The sequence below is a fragment of the Centroberyx affinis genome, unplaced genomic scaffold (genome assembly GCF_046629955.1).
Source record: "Centroberyx affinis isolate AG114_WGS23_722 - 3 ecotype Tasmania unplaced genomic scaffold, CSIRO-AGI_Caff_v1 ptg004975l_1, whole genome shotgun sequence".
Taxonomy (NCBI): Eukaryota; Metazoa; Chordata; class Actinopteri; order Beryciformes; family Berycidae; genus Centroberyx; species Centroberyx affinis.
In genome coordinates, this window is record NW_027282446.1 from 27,132 (window position 1) to 54,667 (window position 27,536).

General features: G+C 42.8%; 2 protein-coding genes across 6 annotated transcripts; one reads left to right on the forward strand and one right to left on the reverse strand.

Moving 5' to 3' along the window:
- Positions 1 to 939: 939 nt before the first annotated feature.
- Positions 940 to 3,809, reverse strand: sart1 (spliceosome associated factor 1, recruiter of U4/U6.U5 tri-snRNP). The gene has a single exon (XM_071545588.1). The coding sequence runs from the start codon at positions 3,467 to 3,469 to the stop codon at positions 1,154 to 1,156; it is 2,316 nt and encodes a 771-aa protein (XP_071401689.1). The 5' UTR covers positions 3,470 to 3,809; the 3' UTR covers positions 940 to 1,153.
- Positions 3,810 to 3,927: 118 nt separating this feature from the next.
- On the forward strand, positions 3,928 to 27,287 carry pcm1 (pericentriolar material 1). 5 transcript variants are annotated; one of them, XM_071545581.1, is made up of 40 exons: positions 3,928 to 4,096; positions 5,438 to 5,558; positions 5,876 to 6,124; positions 7,216 to 7,542; positions 8,569 to 8,739; positions 9,370 to 9,489; positions 9,820 to 10,006; positions 11,359 to 11,468; positions 11,738 to 12,011; positions 12,100 to 12,244; positions 12,511 to 12,723; positions 12,960 to 13,126; positions 14,446 to 14,684; positions 15,077 to 15,219; positions 15,387 to 15,516; positions 15,845 to 16,015; positions 16,156 to 16,337; positions 17,116 to 17,301; positions 17,406 to 17,673; positions 17,956 to 18,101; positions 18,197 to 18,420; positions 19,613 to 19,793; positions 19,889 to 20,199; positions 20,596 to 20,757; positions 21,065 to 21,121; positions 21,344 to 21,516; positions 21,700 to 21,831; positions 22,570 to 22,699; positions 23,185 to 23,352; positions 23,488 to 23,588; positions 23,999 to 24,133; positions 24,252 to 24,455; positions 24,560 to 24,619; positions 24,707 to 24,860; positions 25,015 to 25,163; positions 25,271 to 25,334; positions 25,536 to 25,756; positions 25,926 to 26,018; positions 26,204 to 26,327; positions 26,535 to 27,287. In XM_071545581.1, exons 2-40 carry the CDS (start codon positions 5,457 to 5,459, stop codon positions 26,558 to 26,560), a joined length of 6,399 nt encoding a protein of 2,132 aa, XP_071401682.1. In that variant the 5' UTR covers positions 3,928 to 4,096; positions 5,438 to 5,456; the 3' UTR covers positions 26,561 to 27,287. The 5 variants fall into 5 exon arrangements, with proteins under 5 accessions (XP_071401682.1, XP_071401683.1, XP_071401685.1 ...); XM_071545582.1 differs by having other exon boundaries at positions 16,159 to 16,337; XM_071545584.1 differs by lacking the exon at positions 23,185 to 23,352 and having other exon boundaries at positions 23,470 to 23,588.
- The last annotated feature ends 249 nt before the right edge of the window (positions 27,288 to 27,536 follow it).

The following is a 27,536-nucleotide window of genomic DNA, read 5'->3' on the forward strand; positions in this document are numbered from 1 at the left end:
AAGAAGAAATCACACCTCATACTGCATTTGACAGTTTCCGAATTCTAGTTATAGTTTGATTACCTAAATGACTAATTTGTCAGCTTCAAAATAGTAGTTATAAAAACACACAATCAAATCTTTCAGACAACAGATGAATGGATGTAAACATTCCTCATATTTTAAAATGGAGTGAATTCTTTCTTATGCTAAGTTCACAATTTTAATCGTAATAAAATAAAATAAAATACAAATAAACTGCAGCATTTTTGAGAGGAAACGAGAAAGAAAATGCCAGTTGGCCTAATAAACCTGCAGGTCATCAACCATCAGTGTCAAAAAATAGTGTGCCAAAACCATTAGACGCCTGCCACCTACTGGATAGAAATTGTAATAGCAAATTCATAATATATTTTTCACCCGATGAATAAAATCTCCGATGTGAATAGAATGCATATTCCTTATATTGGATGGATGGTTATCTTGTTACATCCTCATACATAAATCATCTGCTGTCTACACTCTTGGAAATGTCAGCCTACTTTCTGTGAAAAAGGAAAATATATTACACATCCTGTATTAATGTAATTTTGTAAACTTTTTTTTTTAAGATTAAACTATCCAACTGGAAATTTTAAAGCTCTCTAGCACTGTTTCATTCAAAAAAAAAACAACAATATTTGAAATGCATTTTTTATACTTAAAAGTAGCTTACTTGATGAAACCTCCTCCCCTTACTCACTACTACTGGATTGATTTCTAACCACAACAAAATATACTCTCAATAGTTGTCATGAATATGAGCAGAGGCACTGAAAATCCACACTGCTCATGTGTTATATTATCAAGTTCCGGTCATTACAACATTGTGCAAATCATCTTGAAAGCCACAATCTACCTAGATGTTTATGCTGATAGCTAAAGTTACTCTTCACCTCGCAACACAGTAAATAAAAACACTTTTCTCATTTTCATTAATTTTATTGAACAATGCTTTACAACGACAACAAGCTTGTTTCAGCAGGGCATCAGAATCAAATTATAGCAATTTTGTTTCACTTAAAATAGTATGTGTGTATGAGTATGTGTATGTGTAGAAGCTAATGCACTCATCCCCAAAACGTATTTAGTGATGGTGTCTATGTGTAGAAGATAATGCACTCATCCCCAAAACCTATTTGGTAATGGTGTTTGCATTCATACTTTTCCCACTCCCACTAAGAACAATATATGGTGTTTTCTGAGATTTCTGCTTTTCTTGAAGCAAAGCCACCGTTCCTAGAGGAGTATCACTGCTGCTCATCTTCTTCAGCAGCGCCTCTTCCTCCAGCTTTTTCATCCTCCTCTCCGTCTTCATCTTTCCAGACCCTTTCCCATGGAATCGATGTGAAAGCTGCCTGAAAGCTTCTTTTGGAGTGAGTTTGCGCCCAGACTCGTCCACATACTCGATCTTGACATCAGGTTTGTAGCTCTCCTTCTCCTTGAAATCCTGTGTGAAGCCTCTGTACTCTTCTCTACGACTGTACTTGTCGTCAATGGTCATCTTGTCCTCAATGCAATAGTTATCATTGGGCAGGGCACCTTTTGGTGCTCTGACACGGGCTATCTTCTGCATTTGAGTGTCCAATAGACCTTTGTTTTTGCACAGCAACAAGGCAGCAGCTAGACCAGAGTTGACTATAGGCTCTTCATCCAAAATGGTGGTGGAGGCGGTGGAGAAATCAGGTTGTTTCTGCTCTTCATCCAGGTTAACTGTGCTCCACCCGATGTTCTCATCCATCTCGGAGTCAGAGCCCCCAGCATCATCTCTCTCTGCCTCCTGTTCAAAGTCCATAATTTCTTCTTGGTCCTCTCTGTTGCCTGACAGGCCGTACGTTGGAATATCACCCAGAGTTCTGCAAAACTCAGAGGTGGCATTGAAAACAATGTTGTTCCTCTTGTCTGGGTCGTTGTCATGGTCGCCTTTGTCAAGCCCTTTGACCTGCTCTGCCACCTTCTCCCCAGAGTCTTTGAGAAGCTGCTTCTGTTTCAGCTTCCTCTGCTTCTCCAGTTGTTTCTGCAGCTCCTGCTCTGCCTCATCCTCCTCCATTACAGCTGGCTCAGGAGGTATGAAGTCATCTTCATCACTTATGTCCATTTCTGCCATCCTGATATCATCAGACTTTTGGGGAGCATCTTGCATCGAACTGCTCTCCTCTCCCTTTACCTCCTGGCCTTCCTCGTCCATCTGCTTACGGCCCCGACCACGTGACCTGGAGCCAAAATCAGAGCTGCGAGTGTCATCGAGGGTAAGTTCCTCTGAAGCTGTCTGCTTCTCCTTCTTTCTGATCTTCTTAACGCGGCGCTTTGTTTTTTTAAAGCCGACCATTTCCTGGGGTGTGTAGTACTCGGAGGCAATAGTGAGAGCAGGCATTTCCAAGGACTGGGCCTGGTTTCGAAGGGTCTCTCTGATGGCCTGGAGTTCCCGCTCCCGCTCTCCTTCAGCGAAGCCTCCTGTATTCAACCGGAAGCTCTTTTTCTTCTCCCCGTCAATTTCCTCATCATACTTTGATAGTACAGTGCGGGGTTTTAACATAACCATGTCGTCCACACTTTCCTCTTCTTCATAGGGCTTGTAATCTGGCTTTTTCTTCTTTAACTCTACATTTTTCTCTGCTTTTTCCTTGTCCACCAGTCCCACATTTACAAGTACATCATCCTTCTCTTCAAGCACGCCTTTGTCTTGCAGTGTGAGGATGACAGTCTCGCCCTCGTTGAAAGACTCCATCTTGTGCTGCACCGTGAGTCCCTTTAGATCTCGAGATGTATAGGCCTCTTTCTTGCTTTGTCCAAATTCTTGCTCAACCAGACTGCTAACACCAAACTCCTCATCCATCTCTTCCAGAAGTTTGGCTCTTTTCTCTGCCATTTCTTTTTCTTTTGCCATTGTTCGACTTCTCTCTACCCAAGCAGCTGTGTCATCCAGCCAGTCATCCTCTGCCAGGGTCTTCACTTTGCCCAATTTCTGATTCAGGATGCGTTTCTCTTTCATAGCTGCAAGCTTCTCTCTCATCTCTTTCTGCTTTTGGATATGAACAGGGTTGATGGTCTCTGCCACAAGTGGCTCCTCCTTTGTCCCAAGCTCCTTCTTGTTTTCATTTAATTCCAGAGGCTTGAGCCCCAGCTTCGCTCTAAGTTTGTTTGTCTCCTCAATGCTGAGTGAAGCGTCTCCGCTTGCAGACTGTGGTTCGATTTCTGTACTTTCCTCATACCCAGGATCGGCTTTCTCCTTCTTCACTCGCGGCTCCCCAGTGCTCCTTTCGCCTTTGCCACGACTTTCCCGTCCACTTCTGTCCCTGGACCTGGAGCGTTTTCTCTTCTCTTTTTCGCGACCTCCATCCCGTTCCGCATCTCTGTCTCGCTCCTTGTGGCGATGTTTCTTATGTTCGCGACGACGCTCTTCGGTGTCCTTGTCGCGGCTCTTTTCCTTGTGTTTCTTGGACGATCCCATAACTTCCTCTGATATTTATCAAGCTTTAATTAAACGAACGTTACTTAAACGCTAAAATGTACTTGCTAACACACTCTGGAGGATACTGACGAATACGAAGAAAACAACGTAACGTTGCCTTAGCTAACTGGCCCACATTAGCTTGGGAGCTAAGTAGCTAACTAACGTAACGTAACGTTACTCACTAACTTAGCTACAATAATAGCAAAATGGAAGATTTGAGTGCGATCTCCCACGCTAATCGACGACAAGCGAGGATAAGGTCAGTTTTGTGAGCCTTGTTCCACGCGAAGTCACCCAACTCAACAACTCGACAAACGAACAGAAAACGACAATTGACTTTCCTCCCAGGCAAAATACTTCCTGCGGTCGAAAGGGTCACGGAATAAAGATTAAGGTTGCATACTGCCCCCTTCTGTGTGGGAATGGTAACGTTATATCAGACCAGGACAGAAAGGTGTACATCTAAAAGTATTGCATTTTCAACGTTGGGACGGATGCGGCGTCATTTATTGTCAATAATACCATATGGCTATGGCCAGAGATAAGTTATAAAGCATAGACCGAGCCTGAAATATATGAAGTATTGGCTGCGATAATTTCTTCACAACAGTCACTCTGAGAGTGGTAATGTTAACATTTCCTGTCTTCCAACCGCAAGCTAGCTAGCGTAATTTTACTAATAAACAAGCTAACTTATCTAGCCAAAGTTAGCCACTGTTAGAGTGGCCATACGGTTTCTCAAATCGTGTAACGTTTATCGTTAGCTACTGTTAATGTCAGTTCGGTCGGTCCGCAAATATTAGCCAGGTAAGGTCATTCTCTGTAACATAACTGGGATTTAGCTTAGCTGACGTTAGCTAGCTAGGTTAACCGACTTGCGTTTGCTTCAACTTAGTTCGAGTAATTTCGCTTCGTGGTAAATGTTAGCAAGCTAAGTAGCATTAGCTAGCCAGCCTGGTGACTTTTGCTTCGTCTGCTCGGTGTTGTTTTTATGTTTGAAGCTCACGTTATTAGTGTTGGGTTGATGTTTGACATATAACGTTAACGTTAGGCATAGAATCAATCTAGATAACCTTAGCTAATAGTTCTCATCAGTCGCAATCGTGGACAACGAAGTTATTGTGTGTTGCCATGGCGATTCTGGGACGAAACCATAGCTAGGTCACTAGTGTAAACAGTTGGGTGAGTTTGCCAAGTAACAAGCTATCTTTGACACTACTTTAGGTTACTAAAATAGTGGTGCGCTGACGGCAAGTTGGCACTGCACATGTAACGTTGGAAAGTCAGCTTTCGTAATATAACGTTACGCAGCGTACCTGCTTTAGCTTGTCTTGCTAAGCATTGGCAGTAGGCTCGCGCTAACTCGCTGCGTGGTGGAGGGAATGTCTCATTGTTTTTTCCCGGGAATCCGAGCGGGCCACAAATAGTATCCAACGGTAGCTAACGGACAGGATCCATCCATAACAAACATAAATAACGGACAGGAAAAACTAACCAACATAAGATCAACGTCACCGATGTAATTGAGCTATTCGCGACTGGATAGTTAGACGCGCCATTGGTAAGATATTGCGTTATTGATGCGTTCATGTTATAAATTGAGTTCATAAAACAATAACCGAGATGTTAATGTATTAATTTCTAACTTATGGCTCACAATACATCGTTATTAACAGCTGACAAGCTAACGTTACTCCATGCCGAGGGAGATACATGGGAGAAAGTAAGACTATTAGTTGTCATTGATTAGTTACTGCCGTGTTTTACTGGTCTAATAGATCCTCGTATAACGTCAGTGACTATGAATGTACAAGTCGCTAGTTGAAGTTTTCCCATACTTTCCCAATAGTAAAATATTATTTTTTCTAAGAAGAACTTTTAATTTATTGTAAAATTGTTTGAATTGTGTTTGTTGTGCTATGGTCTCTGTGTGGTGACCAGTATGCATATTGTTGTGAATTCCAGCAGGCTGCAAGTGGGTGACATGGCAACCGGGGGCACTCCTTTTGATGATGGTGCAGAGGAGCAGGAGCTGCACAACTGGACTGTAACCAATGGCAGTCTGGAAGATAGGCTCAATAACATGGTACAGGCTTGGCAGGGCTCTGATAGAAAGTAGAGACACACTTATTTGGTCATATAACTGACAACTTGGCAACATGGCACAGGGTGGACCTGTCATTAGAGACTGATAGTAAAGACACTCTCACATACTTTGGCAAGGCTCTTGACTTTTATCATCACTTGCTTGCAACATTGATAAACATTGATAAAGTACCCCAATTTCACCATAATTTTGTTAGTCTGCATACAGTAAAAAACTGAACTCTTTAGTATATACTACTATAAATACTATAATAAGTAAATCTTATTGTTAGGGTGACTGTTTTTGTTTTTGATCAGGACTGGGGTGTGCAGCAGAAGAAAGCCAACCGATCCTCAGAGAAGAACAGGAAGAAGTTGTCTGCTGCGGTGGCGGAGAGCCGGCTGACTAATGACATCTCCCCAGAGTCCACCCCCGGGGCCGGCCGCAGGAGAGCACGCACTCCTCACTCCTTTCCCCACATCAAGTACACCACCCAGATGTCTGTCCCGGACCAGGCTGAGCTGGATAGGCTGCGTCAGAGGATCAATTTCACAGACCTGGATGAGGTGAAAAACTACACCATGAATAGAATTTTTATCCCATGTGTTCAATGAGGTCAATATTTTGTAAGTTAATGCAGGTCCCAGGATTAATATTTATCATTGGTGGGACTGCAGAGAGAAATCAGGAGAAACAAGAGTAGCCATCTTACAGAAATTTAGATACAATTTCCAGTATGCCTTGTGTTACACTGAACACTAGACATGTCCATGTCATTATATCAGGGTGCGACTAATTAAAAAAAAAGAGGGGCATGGCCAACTGAGACACGATAGGAGAGAAAAACATTCTTTGCTAGCACAGTAAGTTAGCTAATTTAAAAAGCGGTAATCTGTAATCCTTTCACCTCATGGTCACCTGCTTTGCAAAATCTCTTCAGTAGTGTATTGTGGTTCATACAAGAATAGCTGAAGTGTGAGTGTTGTCATCCCTTATGTTTTTGACAGCTTCATTACCCTCTGCAGAGATAGCAATTACTACTGGCTAATTTGTTATTTTGCCACATTCCCATAACAAACAGCATCCGGCTCTGAGATGGGAAGGCATGGAGCCAACAGAGTGTCATTCCCTAACAGTTGTAGTTTTCAAAATCATAGTATTAGGAATCATGACACAATTTTGACTTAGAAAATCCTGAAACCCAGATTTAGGAAAAGAAAAATATCAGAGCAGAGTGGTGTTTGGTATTGGTTTGGTATTCCAATCGGAAGCACTGATCGGATCTACTAAATTTGATGCATGTTGTTTTGCTGTGTTGCCTTCCTTTAAAATATGGCATTGTGTGATATGGTTGATTCAACAAAGGTAAAGAATTTGCTACAATAAACAAGGCATTTACACTTCCGTTTTTGGGATATTACCACTCAAAATCTCTGGCTGCTGTGTCTTCCATGTGGGGCTGCAGGTGTGATGATGTGACTTTGAATTATTTAGCTTAACAACATGCACCATTCATTGAACAATCTATATGGGTCTGTATCAGAAAAATAATTGAACTCAAAACTCAACACTAATGTGAGTCTTTAAACTTTTAAACTTGTTTTGACTGGAATCTCAAGTGATGATTTGTCTGACTTTTGTCTTCTTTCTGCCTCAGAGGAGCATCGGCAGTGACTCCCAGGGACGTGTCACAGCTGCCAACAACCAGCGGCAGTTAGCTGGAGAGAACAAGAAGCCCTTCAACTTCCTACCTCTGCATGTAAACACTAACAAAAGCAAGGAGCTGCTCCCTCCTTCCTCCTCTGCCCCAGCCACCCCAGCTATCACCAAGGAAGCTAAGAAGCAGAGCCCAGGGCTAAGGGACACATTGACTCCTATATTTCCCAGCAAGGAAACTCCTGGGTTCGGTCGTGGTGGAATTGAGAGAGGGCCTCTGGCACACAGAGAATATGGGAGAGGAGAGGCTAGCATTGACAGCAGTCAGGTAAGATTTTGCTTGACTGGTGCTGAGATTTATGTCGGTTCTTATTCTGGTCTCATGCCTGATGACCTACTTGATGCATTGTAAGCCAAGGGTTGAGTGGGACAATGAGGTCTTGCTCACAAAGCAAACAGCAAGAAAAATTATACAGTGCTTGAGGTGTTACATGCATGTGCACGCAGTGACTGCTTTATTTTAATTAAAAAAGATTTTTCTGAGTGACTGAAAAGATATTTTTGAGTTCATGCGTCTGTGAGCCATGACTGAACTTTGACCCAAATACTTGGTTTACCTTAAGTAGCAAATGCTTAGGAAAATGCAAATTGCATACTTGCTAAGCAGGATTATCATCTTTTTGTGATTTGTATTTATTTCCCTTTCAGTTCAGGTTCAGATGAGGATTGCTGATATTCGTTTGTAATTTTCAAAAACTGTTTCATTCCAATTTTGTTTTAGTTTTAAATTTTCTTGGTAGTTGGCAGGAATGAGTCAGTACGAGCTATTTTATGTGTCGAATGTATTGTTAAAAAGGGAAAATTGTGTGCATATTGTGAGACAATTGAGCAGACACTGAAAGTTATCATAGATAGAATTTCAGATATAATTTTAGATTACTTAACATATTTAATGTTTTCCTCCTTGTTTTATTGTTAATTTTGATTAATTATAATAACCTTGCTTTAGAGGACATTCTTTTTATATTTGCTTTCATGTCTGAGCCCCTGTTAATATGAAAATGGCATTGTCTGAACGTCATTGCACTCAAGACTACTCTGGGAAACTAGAACAAGGATGAAAGTGAGGGAGAACCAGAACTGCTGCAGCTCGGCTGTATTTAGGGCAGTTTATAAATATGCCACCCTTGGTGCCCAGTGGGTTTGGTGCCCAACCCCCTTTCTGCCCTAGTCTGAGCTGTCGCCACAGATGCGCGCTCACCTTTTCCTAGTTCTTGCTCTCTCTTCTCTTCATTCACACACCTGACACTCTGTCACACCCTCACACCACCCACCTCTCTTTGTGCGGTCTCAGGTGGTGAGTAAGCTGGTGCAGATCCGGGAGTACATCAGTAAGGCCAGCTCCATGAGGGATGACCTGGTGGAGAAGAATGATGTTCCGGCCAATGTGGAGCGTCTCTCCCATCTCATCGACCACCTCAAGGAGCAGGAGAAGTCCTATTTACGCTTCCTGCAGAAAATGCTGGTCAGTCTGTCATCTGTTCTCTGTTTATTTCTTTCAGTATTAATCTACTGGTTTGTCTTTCTTTTGCAGTCAGACTTAAGTTACACAATTTCAGCCAAACGTGTTCTGTGATGTGTAACGATCATGTTTTAGCCATTCATAGCTGAAGTAGAGCCTGTTTATGTTGCTTTAGCTTGGCAGCTTGCCACACATGTATTTTTAATGGCTGTCTTTCTCTGTGTCCTGAAACACTTCAACAGTCGGGTCATGTTCCATTTGATGGAAAAACTAGGACACAGCATGCTACCTTCATTTGCAGTGGGGTGGCTTTGTTTTCTGTTGGCTATTATTGTGCCTTGATAGAAGCATATCCCTGAGATATATGCTAGTGTTTGCCAGACATGTATTTTATGGGTCAAACTGTTCAATTCAGAGGCAAGTTTCTGCTCCTGATATCCCCACAACATTCATCAACTAACATGCAGCCATTCCCTTCCTACAGCGCATCTGGGGCAGCATGTCGTCTTCAAAATCATTTTCAGTTACTGACTTTGTCCCTTGAACAATGGTAAATACTTGGCAGACAGAACTTGTTTGCCCCTATGCTACTATCTTTGAGTCACAGGCTGTCCCTCCTTACTGTTTACACAGGCACGGGAGAACGACGAGGATGATGTGGGCACCCTGGACTCGGCAGTGGGCTCAGGCTCGTTGGCAGAAAGCACCTCTCTCAACATTGAGGTGCGCTCTTCAGATGCCTCCAATGCCACGGTGTGTACATAGTTGTTGTGGACTGTTAACAAATGAGAACATGTGCTACTCTCTGCCCTTACTGCCCAGACTATCTGTTGCATGACACCTGGCCAGTATTAAAGGTATCAGGTGATACTTGGGTGTCTTCAGTTACTGACACAAGGCAATTTCAACTATGCAGATTTTTCTTTCCTTTGCTTTTGTCATGGTAGGAGGTTTGGCTTATTTGCTTTGTCTGTACCTGACAAACTTCTCCTGTCTTTACTGCTGAGTCACAGTGCGGAATTGCTGTTTCTGAGTCTGGTTAGATTCGATGTTTGTAATTGTGTGTGTGTGTGTATTTTCTAGGGCGGTAGGGCAGAGGCAGTGCGACGTGACCAGAAGGAAGAGTTGGAGAACTTGCGTAAGCAGCATGAACTGCTGAAGAAGATGCTGGAGCAGCAGGAGCAGCTCCGGGCCCTGCAGGGCCGGCAGGCAGCACTACTGGCCATGCAGCACAGTGCAGAACAGGCTATTGCTGTCATTGATGATACTGGTAAGAGACACACTCACAGGCATGTTCACAGCCAAGTACAGAGCAGTGGTTGTGTGTGGGGTTGAGCAAAGTCGTTCACCAGCACGTTGTGCAGGTGCTTTCATTTTTTTTTCTAGGGAAAAAATCTTCCAACTTAATTTTTTTGCAGAGAACAATTTGTCATCAGGTAAAACGGTTAAGGGTAGGAATCTTCAGGTAATCTTTTGATGAGATTTTAATTCACAGGGCGTTTCAGTATAAAATGCTTCTCGATGCATCACAATTTTCAGTTCAGTACATTATGATTTTCATATTTCCACCACTTGAAGTTACATTAAATGATTAAAAAATAAGTCAGCTAGAGGTACTTTAAATACATTATTTTTTATTGTGTAAATAAACATAAATCAACATGACTGGAGTCACAATGATGGGGACAAGGGGATAACTGCTGTTTATCGGTTTTCTTCACAAAAAGGTTGTTATAAAATATGTGTAAAATGTTGATTCGAGCAGCCCTTACACAAACAATATTTTGCTGTATAATGAGAACACCTCAACAATCAGTTTTCAATTTAATTTTTATAATGTGTTTTTACATTGAATATAGGTTAGGAGGTCACCAAATGAACATTTGAAGTATGAAGGACATACTTGACAAATTGATTTTGTAGTGTGCATAACCTCAAAAACACTAGATGATGATGGTGAGCTAGTAACAGGAGTATGAGTGTGATATTCACATGACTGCAACGAGATGATATTGTTTTTTTTCCACTTTTGCCTTGCTAGCCAGACACTCTTTCTGAAACCGTGCTAAACAAAGCTCAGACTTCCATTCTGTCACAACTCTTCTTTTTCACATTGTGCCATCTAATATTAAATAGTATAGTTACACATTTAAATCCCAAGAAAAGTAGGATTATGAGTCTTTCCTTTTTATTTCCCTTCCCTCCCCTAATAACAGCATAGTTAAGCATGTATTGTTTTACTGGGAAATTTATTCAAAACCCTATACATTATGTTACATGATTCAACTCTATCATAGGAGAAAAGAACCGCAATAATGTTTTTCATTGTTTTTTATTCAGTGACCAGTATCCATGGTCTGCTTTGGTCCAATTTGGCCAAACTTCGCTAAAAAGTCTTTTCCTCCAAAAAAAAATAAAGTTGGAAGTTTCATTAGAGGTTAGTTTTGAGCACGGAATATAAGCAAATGTACAGTATCTGTGATGATTGCTGGAGCAAATACAACACTGGCACACACACACACACAAACACACGCACATATGCACACATCAGGAAAAAAATGACATTTATGTTTAATACTGTAATACTTGAATATTTTAATTTGGTTTGTGGTGTTGCACCAGTTGTCACGGAAACCACAGGCAGCGTGTCTGGCCTGAGCATCACATCAGAACTGAACGAGGAGTTGAACGACTTGATCCAGAGGTTCCACAACCAGCTGCATGACTCTCAGGTACACTAGACACTGCAATGTCATCCAGCCATGTTCCCTACATTGAACTGGCTACTAGCTGATGTATTGCAGTTCATAGCAACACAAATTCTTTGCAACAAGTAAAACATAAAGGTAATTGTTTTTCTTTTGATAGAGGTTGTGTGTCTGTCTCCACTTGCCATGTAGTGTCAACGGATGACATATTCACATTTGCATAGCAAATCTCTTTAATGTAACAACAAAGACAAAAATCAACTTCTTAGCAAACAATTATTTGTGCCCCACAGACTAAGGCAGTCCCAGACAACCGTCGTCAGGCAGAGAGCCTTTCCCTCTCTAGAGAGGTGTGCAGGTCTAGGGCCCTCCAGCCTGTTGGTCCCCCTCAACACAGGCCCCTCCTCCACTCTGCCTCTGGACCCCACACTGGCCTAGACACTGGGGCAACGGCTGCCACTGCCAAGCTCACCAAGCTCCAAGAACTGCAGGACAAGAAGCAGACCATGGACAAGATCCTGCAGGAGCTGCATTCGCTTAGAGACCAGACTCTCAACAACAACTCATGTAGGAATATTCCTGATGCAATGAAATTTTGTAATCCTTTCTGTGTATTTCTCTCAAGTCTTGATGAACTGCATGTTGTTCCCATCAGGTCGTGGCATGCCCACACAGCGTGGTCTGGGAGCATCATCAGATTGTCCCTCTGCTCTCTGCTCTAATGGGGCCTCAGCCTCCACCTCTTTCCACCCCTCACTACCACAGCACCAGGACAGCTCCAACTCCACAGACAAACTCAGGTACACACAAACACAAAGCTTCAACCAACTAAATAGGCAGATCAGATTTGGGCAGCAGGGTGGTGTAACGACTATAGAGGTCGCCCTTCAACTGGAGGACTTGCTCAAGTTAAAAGAGAATCAATTAAGTATCACATTATTGTTATTTTTTTTATTAAACTCTGGTATACAGTCTAATTTCATACACATTATTGTGTTTACACATTAAATTTGCCTTCTAATTTTTGTCGCTCTTCATCCATACTGCTCTCCCTTTCTCCCTACAGGAAGCTAAAGGAGGTCCACAAGCGTCTGAATGAGCTGCGGGAACTGGTGCAGTACTATGAGCAGACTTCTGACATGATGGTAGACACGGTCAATGAGAATGTGAAAGAGGATGACGAGGAGGATGACGAGGAGGAGGAGACGGAGGACGGCTCTATGTTTGAGGCCATGTTTGACTCTGAGCAGGAGAACCGCCAACCCATCACTAACATCAGGTTGGTTTGCAACAACCAGAGGGCCCACAATAACACCATTAATGTGCGGCATGACCATCTTGTGAACGCGGAGGTAGTCACCTTATATTGCGATTAACCACTTGTTTTTAACACCAAGCAATGGAATAAACTTTCTTTTCGCCTACAGCAAGCACAGTAATGCTTGATCTTAACTGCAGTACCTTCTGATGCACTGTTGTCTCTGTTTGTTCTGACATTGCACTGTATCTGTATAGAAACCCACAGCACAGTGGGAACTGGACAGACTTGAACAGCCTGACCAACAGTAGAAGTGCCAGGACTAGTGGCACCAATAACCGGGATGGCAGACTGAACACTGAGTGTGAGATCAACAACCGCTCAGCAGCCAACCTCCGCAGTCTCAACATCCCCTCAGCCATAGGTACACACACACGCATACACACAGACCCCTCTTACACCTGGCATTTGGTTAGATGCAACATGCATCTTGGGTGATCAGATTGTATTTGACAGACATTAACCACTTAAAAATCCAGGAGTATATGCACCAAAGATGCTTTGGGTTGGTTGCTCGAACCACTCCTGGAAGTGGTCAAAGACTAGCCTGGTGTCCAGCCCCTATGAATCGCAGTTTTCAGCACTCTTTGAATTTGCATGGCGATTCATAAGCGATTCATAACCTTATGAATCTCCATGCAAATTCGAAGAGTGCTGAAAACTGCGATTCATAGGGGCTAGACACCAGGCTAGTCAAAGACACAATTTGGCTGCAAATTTATGGGTGGAAGACAGTTTGGATAGTATAAATTTAGTATTGAAATTAGTAAATAATCAAAAATGGATAGTCAGGATACTCTTGGTTGAGGAACATGCAAGACCAAGCACTGTCGATTTGGTCTAATAAAATGTAATGACAGCTTAACCGTAATCTCCTCAGCTGTTGCCTATGGTGTACGTGTCTAAAACAACTTCTTTTTTCTGTTTGGAAAAGTAAGAGAAAGCGTATCTAACAGCATTGCCATCTTCCTAAAGGATGTTATTATTTTTTAATATTATTATGAGAGTAAGTGATGGTGCTTGCAGTGTTTCACAGGTTGTCAATTTGACGAAGGTGGGAGGGAGGGTTATTGACAAATTGTTATTGACGTTTAGTGAGGCACTAAAGTCTCTCAATCTAGTTTAAGCTAATGGCATTGCAACTGCTTGTAGCTGACTAAATACTTCCATCTGATCATTGAGGCTAAGTTTCAAGCTGTCTCTCTATTCAGTTTGTGTTGGCACAGACACACCACAAAAGAACACAAATGCACTGCATCATAGGTGTAATGAATTCATTTTAGTCATTTAGTCATTTTAGTTCACAGACACCCTTTCAACACTTGGCAGCATGAAATCTTGATTGTTTGAAAACTTCAATGGCAAGAACTGTCAACTTCATGTATCACAGCACCCGAAATGAATCCAAAGCAAAAATGTACTTGGCAGTTAATTTACCTGGACGAGCCACCCAAATATTAACATTGTAAGGGAAACACTGGCTTTGAAATGTGGCTTTTATGAGGGAAAGAATGCTCAGATTTCGGAAGGAGGCCATTGGAGGTGCCAGGTATTAAGGGGGAAATGGATGCACACTTTAACATGACGTAATTTTGTAGACCAACTTTGTTTTACTAAATGTAGCCTAAATGTTAATTAAATCTAAACATTTTCAATATTTTTACTAACTTTTCTCCCATCTAGAGTGCCAGTATAATAGGGATAGCCCCTACAATCAGGTGAAGGATGACAATGAGGATGAAGATGAGGATGGTCTCGACAATGACGAGGGGGCACAGGTTGTGGGTCCGGACAGCGAGGCATCAGGGTCTAGTCGGAGGAGCAGCCTCGGGGACGATGCTGCCTTTGCCCAGAAGGTTCATCGGCTACAGACAGCCAAGCAGAAACTACGGCAGCTGCAGGAGCTGGTGGCCATGGTGCAGGTGGGGCAGATGACAGAATATTAAAGACACTACAGTGTACAGAGAAGTGCTTTCTCTTCAATTCTGAGGGACTGACACAAAAAAGAAATGTATGGTCTGTTTTAGATTATTGAAAATTTGTCATCTGTTAAACTCCATTGTGGCTGCGCTGGAACTATTCCGATGTGACATCACATTGTCTACATTTGGTCACTTATCCATGGGAATAAGAAAAATACACCACAGAATAACAATTTTTAATGATTTTTCCTTTAACTCTATTCCTAACATTTCTGAGGGGGTGTCTATGTCTTTGCTTCAAGAGTAACACCATTGTCTTGGTGGGAAACCATTGCCTTGACCCAATCCTTAGCTGAACACTGTGTGAACAGTGTGTTTCTGTCTGTACCCAGAGTGACGACACAGACGGTACAACAGCCAATGAGGATGAGGCTCTACACCAGCAGCCAAATAACACCAGAGCTGCTGTAGCAGGGCCACTGAGGGCAGGAGCCAACAAGAGTCCCAGAGACCTCACTCTCTCTGACAAGGCCAGGTAGGGCACATGAATGATTCAAAAATCCTGTCTGACAGTCTGTTCAGTAGTGCCAAAAGATTATTTTGAGTTTTTTAGTGCATTTCTGGATGTTTTGTTGGTATTTCTTGTCTGCATCTTTTTGCCCCTTTTTAATTTGCATTGCATCAAATATATGTGGACACCAGGGAGAAGCTGTATGAGGAGAAGCTGCGTCAGCAGAAGCAGGAGCTGAAGCAGCTCCATGAAGAGCGCCAGAGGCTGATTGAGATCCAGGGTAAGATCCAGGATCTCCAGTGGGCCTGCCCTGACCTCCAGGTATTTAAAACACACACACACACACACACGCACACACTGTATAAAATAGGCTCCCGATTGGCTGCCTGCCTTGCTGGCTCTACACAAAACAGTAGCATCTAAACCTAAGGCTAACCTTAGTTTAAACTGTATTCCTATGTGGTGACACACATCAGGGTTGAGATCACCAAAAGACCACCAATTTTTTTAGTATACCAACAATTGGCAGGTCAGCCAGAAAGTTAATTCCAGATGCTGTTACTACACCTTACAACATGCTGTGCTGATAGAATCCATTATTATTCTGTACAACTGTTAAAACACCCTATAATCTCTATCTCCTTTCTAGTCATCTGTGTCCAGCACTATAAGTCAGCAAGGACTGCTGAGGAAGCTTCCAGCTGCAGCTTCCACCCCGGCCGCCGGCCAAGCTCCTTCCTCCTCTGGACCCAAAACCAATTCAGCTGTGCTCAAACCCACTCCTCCGGAAGCAGCTAATGCTTCAGTCACTGACAACGAGGTGACACACCACACCCTGCACACCAATAGAGCCTTGGCTACCACCAGCAGAGTCAAAACCAGACCTTTACATTTAGAAAATATAATTCTGAATCTTGGTCCTGTTAACCTATCCCCTCTGGCCTGCTCTTGCATTACCAGCAGCTGTGGTCAGAGATGCGACGCCACCAGATCCTCCGGGAAGAATTACGCCAGCGCAGGAAGCACCTGGAGTCCTTGATGGCTGAACACCAGAGGCGTAGTGGTCTCAGTGACTCTCCCTACAGGATTGAGGACCCAGAAAGCCATGCTACAGCTTCACAGCCTCTCAGTAGGGACGAAAGGTAGGAGACATATTGGGCCATGTCTTACTCTTAAGAGAAAAACAATGAAAAGTAATTGTAAACTGCACATTTTCTGTCCTTTCTCTAATATTAGCCTAAGGAACACCCTGGGCCCTCTTGGCTCAGGGGCAAATTGTAGAATTCAGTTGTTAATACAGGAAAGGCACAGCCATTGATTTGAGTTTAATCTGGTTGTAATATGATTGCCATTTTGCTGCCCCTTTCCCAAAACTTGTAATGCAAACATTTATCAGTGACCCTCAGTACATGGCCATGGTGGAATGTCTAACATTGTAAAGATTAGCTGGCATGGAATGGCCTTTAAAGGCCATGGGATATTGCAGAAAACGTCTTTTGCAGATTTTTGACAGATGACCTACAGGATGCAAGGTCCCCACGGGTCCTTGAAATCCTTGAAAGTTTGTGAATTTGAGGAAAAAAAAATCAAGGCATTGAAAGTTTGTGAAAATAGACATAAATAGACATGGGTCATTGAAAGTGCTTGAATTTATATATTTTGTGCAAGAATAGAAATTGAAGTTCTTTTTGATATTTTTTTTTACTTAACGTTAGTAAATAGGCTACGTTCCACTGTCTGCATGTGTGTCTCCCGCCGTCTGTGCATCCTTGTTTCACGCGCCACCTGCCTCGAGAAAGTGCGAAGAGCACTTCTCACTTACTACCATTCCTAGGTTTTTTCCAGCTGGTCTAGGGATTGAAACTGGTGACCCTTCCACAGACTGTTTAATTTTGTACTTTTTTGCCCATCCATCATTAGGACAATGGCCACCTGGGGTTCTACTCCCTGCCACCTTGATGATGATGAGGATGGCTATCGCTCAGAGTTGGGTGCTGAGGAGGAGGAAGAGCAGGAAGATGGTGCAGAGAGCAGCTCTAACGATGACATCATCTACTCGTCCAACAGGAACCAGCGCTCCTTCAGCAACAGGAAGAACCAAGGAAGGTCGGACTAAGTGGCTGCAGAAGGAATTGTGTAGATGTCCAGTATTGATATCCAAAATCCCAGTCCTCTAAAACCATGTGCTAACTTTGTCTTTGTCTCTCCAGTAACCTGAAGCCTCCATCGGCCTTCTGTGGTGAGGGAAGCGGGCATCCCTCTCTTCATACCAAGGCCAGGGTCAAACAGCAACAGTCCAGGACTCTGAACCAGTCTGGCAGCCAGTGTGGAGGTACGCGACGCCAGGAGAACCTGCGCTGGGCTTCTGAGCTCTCCGTCACCGAGGGCTCATACCACTGGCAGGAGCAGGTCAGCCAGCTGCAGAGACAACTGGACTTCAGCACCAGCATGTGTCAGACACTGCTGCAGGACCAGCAGGTTGGCTTACTAAACAAATGTATGCACATGCACACAGACACAGAATGACCCTGGTAATTGGCATCACATGGCGATGTTGGCATGACATTTACTAAGATGTATAGCTATTGTAGAATTCATTTAGTGTCCCAATTGAAATGCCAGTGCTGTCACTCGTTGTGAATTCAGCTGAGGCTGAGGCTTTCTGTCCTGTCCTTGGATGGGTGTCCTTTTTTACAGAAGGAAACGACTGTCAACAAGTACATAAATGCCATTTCTCTCCACTCTCACCCCCTCCCACAGACACTGTCATATATGTTGCAAACCCTGCTGACAGGTCAGTACAACGTGTTGCCCAACAACCTGTCATCGCCCCAGGTCCACCTGGTCATGCACCAGCTCAACCAGTGTTACACCCAGCTGGCCTGGCAGCAAAACAATGTACAAAGGTAAAAACAATAGCATACAAAAGTAGCACCACTTTCTTTCTATGTAGGGGTTCGCCTTTTTAAATTCACCGTATTCTGTCATACCATTCCTCCAGGCTAAAGCAAGTCCTGAATGAGCTCCTCCGCCAGCAGCAGCAGCAGCCCTCCTCCTCATCAGCAGGTCAGCAGGCCCAGACCCAGGCCTCGTCCCACGAATCCAGCTCCTGTCCCCAAGTCTCCTCCCCCGGTCTCTTCCTGCCCTTCTCTACCATGCATCCATCAACCAACACCCTCAATATACCCGGCATCTCAACCGCTGCCTTCTCCCCACTTCCTCCCAGTACGCCATGCATATTTTATATTTTATTTTTTTAATACATTTTATTAGCTTTTGGGCTTCTCGTACAAAACACTTCTGTCCTGTCTGGTATGGACTGGTATGCATCAGAAGAGGAGATATTTAAGCAATAAGCCAATAGCAGTGCAGTTCTTATACGGTAGCTAAACAATGTTCTTGCCATTACTGGTATGAGTAGTCATTTGTGCATTAGTATTAAGTGTTATGTGGTCACAGGTGTGCATTTATCGGGTGTTTACAGTGTATTTGAAAGTGACTCAGCCAATCAGAATTGAAATTCAGAACTATCTGTTTTATAAAATGAAATATGCTGATAGAGAGCAGCACTCAAGTGTCATAGAATATAACGGTAATACTCATTAACACAATTCATTTGATATTATTAGAGAAAACTGAATATGGCCTACCTTCTAGCCTTAAGTAAGGAATTTGTTGGCAGTTATCAGTTTTGTGTAGACATTGATAGCAAATTGTCTTCAGATGGTCATTTATTAGTGTCTTGATAGTTGATTTTGATTCTATACTTGACAATATTCATGCCTACATAAGAAGAAAAACTTTGAAACAAAAACCCTATTTGTGCAATGAGACTTACTCCCAAAATTGACTGGGAACAACATCACCAGTGGACAGAGGTATTCATTTGATTTGAATTTGAATTGAAGTGTCATTGGCTTGATTCACCATTGTTATGTGGCAGATCCTGCTTCTCACTGAAATGTTGCCAAAATCTGATACTGTAACTGCAGAGTTTTCAGAGATATTGTTTCAAAGTGTTGAATGTTACACAATCATAGTGCTCTCATTCATTGTAATTATGATGCCTGTGCATGGTTACTGTGCATGATGCATCATATTATACAGGCAAAATCACACTGGGTGTCTTATTTTACAAGTGGGTCTGAGGCTGTCTGCTATTCAGGGGAATTCAAATACAGAGTCTGTTTTCAATTAATTTGACTAAAATAAAAGTCACACAGACCCACTCCTTTTAATCCAGAGAACCCATTGACCATGACCTAGTATTAAGAGAAACTCACTTGTGAGATGGAGAATTTCATCCAGAAAAGTGAACAAAGTCCTACTGATTTATAACATGAAGAATGATTTAATTGTTCATGTACGGACCATTAACACACTGTAACTCAAACAAATGAAATTGCTCTCTTTGCAGGCTTTAACTTCCATCCACTGTTCCCCTCTGCCATGGGTGAGTTCCCTCAGGGTGCAGCAGGTCAGACTAGCCCTGACCAGCAGCAGCAGCAGTTAGACCCCAACACCTCTGTCAAGACGGAGTACATGAGCTTCCCTCCTCCACTGCAACACTCTCCTCTCAGCTCAGCTGCAGAGAGACGGTATGTCTGTCATTGTTTTCCGAAAGGGCATTTGCGTCAATTCTGGTCTAGACTGCGATTCATATATTTATTATTTTCTGTATAAATCTCTTCAGGCCGGCGGGCTGGCTCAACACCTCCTACACAAACAACACCATCCAGCATCACCCATCCAATACAGAGCACCAGGAGTCTCCCTCCTCCTCCCCCGCCCTCGCCCACCACCGCTCCAGACCCCAGGACTTTGACCAGGCCTCCCAGGAAAGCTTCAGCAGCATGCCCGATCCCGTTGACCCCACCACCATCACCAAGACTTTCAAGGCCGGGCGCAAGGCCTCTGCTCAGGCCAATCTGGCCTCCCGAAGCAAGACACCCAGTTCTAAGAGCCGTCGCAGGAGGAGCAAAGGGCACAGCAAGAACACTGAAGGTATGGGAGCTGCCACACATGGACACAGTAGCACAATTTTGTTGTTCAGTTCAGTGTACACATGTTAATTGCGAATAGGTAGGACAAGAAAACTTATGGGCCTAATCAAATTATGCTTGCTTATCATGTTTTAAGTCTGCATTTCATATTGCAAGGGTAACTATTAGTAGGTCAGCATTTTTAGTAGGACAAAACAAATTTATTTTCAAAGTATAATTCAACAAATATACACTAACCTACTACCATATTCATTGATTTGATATCTATGGTAAACTATAGGCTTGATTTCAGTCAAGCAAATTCTTGAGCTGTATAAAATAGAAACCATTGTATTTGCTGTATCCCAATTAGCAAAGACTTGTTTTTTATGCTTTGTTTGATTTGTACATTCCTCAGGCCAGGAGAGTGACAGTGCTAGCAGCACTGCTGACTTTGTCCAGGAGAGGGCAGCCCAGTCTCGTCAGAAGGATCAGAATCAGAGTCTATTGGACAAGCTGACTCAGGAGAAACTAGACAGCAAAACTAAGCCTGGACACAAGCCAAATGACCTCTCCTCTGGTACGGGTAAACATTGTGTCCCTGCTTAGGTAGTTCTTACCCATTATCAGGTTTCATTCTGAGGGCAATGTATTTAAAATACATACCCTTGCTCATCACAGAACTGAAGATGCTTTACTTTGTTTTTGCCTTTAATATCGGAATTAAACTTAATTTTACTTCAGAATGTTCTCCGTTTTTCATAATTATACCATTTTATCCTTTGATTTAATTTTATTTACTTATGTCCACCCATTTGTTGTGACCACATGTTTAATTTTGGGTTCATTTTCTTTGTTGTTGTCACTTTAATTTATCTTACTCACAGCCTATGCTTGGAGAACACCCTTCCTCTCTAACAGAATTGCATGCACTGAAGCACCAGGTAAACTCACCATGCATCTCCTAGCATCATTTGGTTGTCTTGCATCCCATGCATGGGCTTGTTGGCTGAACTTAAGCCAAAGCTCCCAACTTTGGGGGTAGGATTAACGAGTCTTTTGCTCTGCAAAACAGTTGCTTTGAGTTAACGTAACAATTGAAGCTTTTTTTGTTTTTTTTGCAAGTGTCCATCATAACCTCTGACTGTCAAATCTTGAACTTGTAGATGCAAGCAGTGACTTCTCACTGTTTGAGGCACTGAGGGAGACCATTTACTCTGAGGTGGCTACTTTGATATCTCAGAACGAGTCCCGACCCCACTTCCTCATTGAGCTCTTCCATGAGCTGCAGCTGCTCAATACAGACTACTTGCGCCAGAGGGCACTCTATTCCCTACAGGTAAGTACAGACGTGTAACTGCTGAGTAAAAGCCTCAGTGAGAGTCTTTGTAAATGTTTGACTGTTTGAATCAAATATGGATGTCCTTTACATAGTCTTGTTGATCTGACTACAAAGTAAAGGTTGATGGAGGGAGGAAGGGAATGCTCCCTTGACAACAGCTTCTCCTTGAATTTCCTCCAGGATATAGTTACCAGGCACCTGACAGAGAAGAGTGCAGCTGAGGACCAGTTGCCCCCACTTGGCCCTTTAGTGTGGGCTGCAGGCTCTCAGTCTGAGCTCACACCCAGTGAAAGTCTGGCCACCAGTGATGCTGTAAGAAAGACACACATTATCTCTTCCCAACATGACATTCTCACACTCTGCCATTCTTGTTTGGTCTTCCTCTTCTTTTTTCATGTTTCTTGCCCTCAGAGGCCCTTAGTCTTTCTCTCCATCCCTCTTTGCCATACTTTCCCCACTCTCTTTTCCATCGTTTTTTACTTGCTTCCTCTTCTACCTCTCAATTCATCTTTCATTCTTTTCTTACTCTGCCTTGTCTGTTTTCATCCTTTTCTGCCTAGTCTCTTTTCATCCTTATATGTCTTGCTTTTTTCCTCTCCTATTTTTTTGTTCCTCTCCTCCCCATCTTCGTCTTTGAATTTCACTTGACAGGGAGGCTTCAGAAGCCTGTCAGTGAGAAATGGCCCCCATCTCTCTAAGGCTCTTTTGCCAGATCAGACATGTGTTCTTTGTTCTAGGCTGAGGTCCCTAGGGTTCTGCTAATTGGAAGCCAGGCCTTTTGTCTTTCTAAATAACGCCTTTGTTCCAGAATGATGGATGAAATGTCTAATTCTCCATCTTAGGAGAATGGCAGAACGAGCCACCATTGCTTTTGTCTATTGTACATACCAGTAATTTCTCCTGCCTTTAGGAATTCTTCAGGGGAGGATCTGTGATGAATCATCCTGATTGTCTTTTGACAACACTGGGTTAAGGAATTGTAGGATGTGTATTTTGTGTGTGTGTGTGTGTGTGTGTGTGACTCACCACACAATGCTCACCTTTTTTTAGGAGGTGTTGGAGAAGAATTTGAGGCTGAAGCAGGACACTATGAAGAGGAGGGATGATGCAGAATCTGCAGACAATGACAGCACCATGTCAACCTCCTCCAACCTGGAGCCTTTTGCTAACGATGACCTGGGTATAGTTACGCGTACACGCCATTTGATGTCGGAAAAATGGGCTGAAGCTTGTAAAAACTGCATACCTATCTGAACCTTTTTTCACATCCCAGCATTCAATTTATGTGCTTTGCTTATGGCCTTTTACGTAGCAAATCTCGGCACCTCTGCCCACTTTTTTACAGCAGGACCAATCAGAGTACTGGATTATGGAAACAAGACCACATAGCCAAAATGAAGAATATTACTTTTGAGGACATTGTTTAGCATTAGTGTATTGATAAAGAGTTGTAGTCTCAGATTTAGGTAACTTCAGTGAAATAGATTAGGAGTGAAGCCTGGCTTGTGCTGTTTGATCCTGTAGTGGAAACCTGGTTACAGATGGATTAATATCCAATGCAGTCTTTTCTCCTCTCCTCTCTTGCCTTATTGATTTTGATCTTTTATATCCCATTTCTGTCTCTCTTTCACTCCCCTTATTCTTCTTTCTGTGCTGCTTTGGTAGGCAACACGGTGATTCATTTAGACAAAGCTCTGGCCAGGATTAGGGAGTATGAGCGCATGAAGCTTAAAGCTGAGTTTAACCCCTGCAACGCCAACACTGCAGGTGCAGGTGGCTCTGAAGTCTCTAACGCTGAACATCCTTCTGCTAACTCTGCTGAACCACTGGAAGGTACACAATCACATAACCCTTCCTGACTACACCATGTGCAAAGAACTGTAGCAACGCGTTCATTGCCCTCCACATTGTCCTCTAATTTCTGTCTTTACTGAAATTGATTAAATGAAGTTGTTTGTGTTTGTCTAGGGGCAGGTGCATCTAGCGACGTGCGCTGCCCTCAGATTGACACCCAGCAGTTGGATCGACAGATCAAGGCCATCATGACGGAGGTCATTCCCTTCCTCAAGGTGGGATAATTAGCACAGAGAGCTTCAGACTGTATATGGAGAGAGATTTTTGCCAGCAGAGATTGTGTTTAAATTGCATAGATTTTAATTTACCATGCTCATATTGAACTACTGAGTTGAATTTGTTGAATAAATTAATTTGAAATTGAATGCAATTGCTTGAAATTGATTGTGATTATTGAATTGGACTATTTTAAATAAGTGTTGACTGGAAGGCAGCTGCCTCCCTCAAGGCTGAGAAAACTCATATCTATAAATTTCAAATGCAATCTGCTGGGACCTATCTCTTTCCATAGGTACACTTCAATCCTGGGTGCATCACTGAATGTGAACCATCTTAAGATTCAGTCATCAAAGAAAGAGAGGACTTGTATAATCACTCTGTATTGTTCCATCTCACCTGGTATTAGGAGAACATGGACGAGGTCTGTTCTTACCAGCTGCTGGCGTCTGTACGGCGCATGGTCCTTACCCTCACCCAGCAGAATGACGAGAGCAAGGAGTTTGTCCGCTTTTTCCACAGACAGCTGGGGGGCATACTGCAGGTAGGACCTCTGCCACCGCCAGGTTCCTCCTACGCAGAATATATGGATTTAAACAGATCAAATAAAATGAACAACAGCCCTTCTGACATCTCTCTCTTTCTCTCTTTTTCTTGCCCAGGATTCTCTTAGTAAATTTGCGGGCCGTACTCTGAAGGACTGTGGAGAGGACCTTCTAGTGGAGATCTCAGAGATCCTCTTCAATGAACTGGCCTTCTTTAGGCTTATGCAGGACTTGGACAACAACAGCAGTGCCGCCATGGCAGCCAAGCACAAGAACAGGAAGAGGGCCGAGCAACCTAGTAGTGCCAAGCACAGACCTGAGGTTAGTGTTTTTTTTTCAAAGAATCGAATTAACACTGTAGTACAGAAATGGGTTTGAGTCAGCCTAATTGGAATCTATTGATTTTTATTTATGTCTCCCATTAGGAAAATAAAACAGCAGAGAGTGAGAAATCATTTTCTCCAGCATACCTGGATGAAGACAAGGTAAGTCATTTTGATGTTAATAATGAAATGGCCAATGCCATTCACTATGTTGATAATCAGTGTCCCAATGACGTCTCTCACTTCCAGGACCAAGATGAGACTGAGCAGGATGGTGATACTGTACTCCAGGAGCCGTACCTGCAGACAGAGCGGAAGAACAGCGGGGGCAGTGAAGCCTCAGGGGTTGAGGAAGAGGAGGAGGATGAGGAAGAAGATGGACAGGGAATGCCTCTTTCCATCAGTGGGTGAAATTTTGAAGTTCTTGTTAAAAATCCCTCCAATTAAAATATGTACCATTGCCTATCTAAATTGAATGTTTTCCTGCCTAAATGTGGTTGTATTACATACAGTATGTAACACATGTACCTCTTATTCTTATGTTGTCTTTCTTGCAGGTCTTTCCAAAGCAGAGACCCAGGCGCTGACAAACTATGGCAGTGGGGAAGATGAGAATGAGGAGGAGGAAATGGAGGAGTTTGAAGCGGGGCCTGTAGATGTGCAGACCTCCCTGCAGGCTAGTGCTGATGGACTGGTGGAGCAGCAGGTCAGGACCACGCTCAACCTCAGAGAGATGTTTTCCCAAACAGCCATGGCTTACATTAATTAGCACTGCTTTCTGAGCCTGATCTGTGTAATTGTGTTATGTTTCAGGGAGCATCACCCAGTGGAAGCCCGGAGACAAAAACTGAACAGAACTGTTCAGAGAATAATGAGGGTGAGTGCTTTTTGTTACTCTCAGAAGGGACTTCCTGCCAAGCAGTAAAATGTTTGACAACGTTTTGTCGGATGAAAATCTTGTATTTTAAGCCCCTCTGATAGTCAATTAACCTCTGTCCTCTCACATAACTCTTTCCCTCTCCTCTTCATCTGTCGTCAATCCCCACTCCTCTTCACTCCATCCCTCTTCCCTGTGTAGTGGAGGTCAACAAGTCAGAGTGTAAACCCCTCGAGATTGTGGACTCTGCAGTCGATGAGTGTGCCACGGCGGAGTGCCAAGGTCCCGAGGAGGAGAGTAAAGGTGGGGCGGCCGCTGTCTCAGAAGTAAACACCGCAGACTCCCATGGTCAGGACGTCTCCAAGGATTCAACCACCATCAGTAGTCCTGACACCGACTCGCCCATCATGATCAATGTAGATGTAAGACCAAAGCTGAAGATGCTAGTTTAATTGAAACTCAACTCAAGATAGATGTTTTTTGCTTTGTCCCATCAGATTTTACTATAATGGTGCTTTGCTTCTACGTGGAATTCCAGTTGCACTGTTGCATACTGCTTTTATTGATAGATATTAACTGTCATTGACACAGGAGATGGGCTCCGGTAACACCAGCCAGAAGTCTGATGAGGAAGACTTTGTCAAGGTGGAGGAGATGCCGCTGCAGCTTACAGTCATGTGTGAGGTAACAACTCGCCACTTAAAAATCAATATTTTGTGATTACGTAGCCTCTAATATATTTATAGTTGTGCTGTTTTGTTAGATTGAAAAGCTTGAGCCCTCAAAAACAAATTACAGGGAAAATGAGGTTTCAATCCGTGTAAAGATTTATTTATCCAATGGATATACTGTGTATGCTGTAACATCAGGAAGAGCTTCAGAAGAGGATTGTGGAGGAGCAGCAGAACAACAACCTGTCTGCTGAGATCCTCAATGGGAATACTGCGTCACTGACTGGGCTGGTGGGGAACGCACAGGCTCTCAAAGAACCAGGTATGAATTACAAACCTTGGAAACTATAGCCCCAGGCCAACTATACAATTCAATCAATCTCTATTTGCCCAAACACCCTCTAAAGCCAAGCCACCATCTTTGTTGTTAGAGTGTGTACATCTATGCAAGTATGAGCAGCTTCTGTGTCTATACATAAAATAATAGCCATAGCCTTTGCAGTAAATTGATTTTTTTCTTTCTTTACAGAAGCTGTTGGTGCCCAAAGTGTATAAAGAATTATATCAATGTCTGAATAGCATTGGTTGTAGCAACACTACGCTTGCACCCTAAACCTGTTCTGGATGTATGATTGATTGTTAATTCTTAATCTGCAAGTATAGAGGAGCAAATGGCTCATAATATTGGTCACAGGTTGGCAGTGACATTAACACACAACAGATAAAGCTAAACCTGTACGCATAATCAACACTTAATTCATTTTATTCCTGAACATGTTAAGTGATTTGTTGCTGATTTGGGGTGGGGGGTATCTCTATGCTGCTGAGTACTAAGTTGTAAGCCTCTGTTTGATTCTTTATAGTATTGCAAAACTTGTTGAGAACCGCCTTAGTCCCTGTTGGTTTTGGGATCAGTTTGAAATGAGTTGTCATTTTAAATGTTTTATTTTTGTTGTCTTGGCCTGGCCTTACTGTTCTACAGCTCTTGTGTTTTCTCTGCACTTGACCCCTAATTATACAGAAATTACAATAGAACAGAAGTGCAGCTGTAGCCTGGCTGGCTTCTGCTAATTGTTTCTCCTGCTTGAACACTTTTTCCTCTTGTATCGGAGCTCAGTGGTCAAACTTAATTAACTCTTCTTTTTTTTTTTATTACGTTTTCCAAATCCCTTCTCAGATTCATCATCTTTATATACATCTACTTTGTTGTGCTAATGGGTTAGTCTCCCATTATTTCCATGTAATTAAAATGTTGACTACTGTATGAAGTTTTAAATAATAAAAGGATAGACATTTTGAAACTCGTGGTTCCATTTTTGGTAAAGAATTAGTACTTAAGTGTTGTCATGTAGTTACTGATGTGGGCCAAGCTAATGCCGTTTTGATTCTTAATTTGTTACTTCAGAGAATTGGTTATTTTACAGTATGCTGTACCCAAATACCCTACACTGTTTTAACTATCCCTGACCTATGGTACTATCAGCATAATGCACTGTACCTAACACTAGTGTACAGAACCTGATAAGTCACA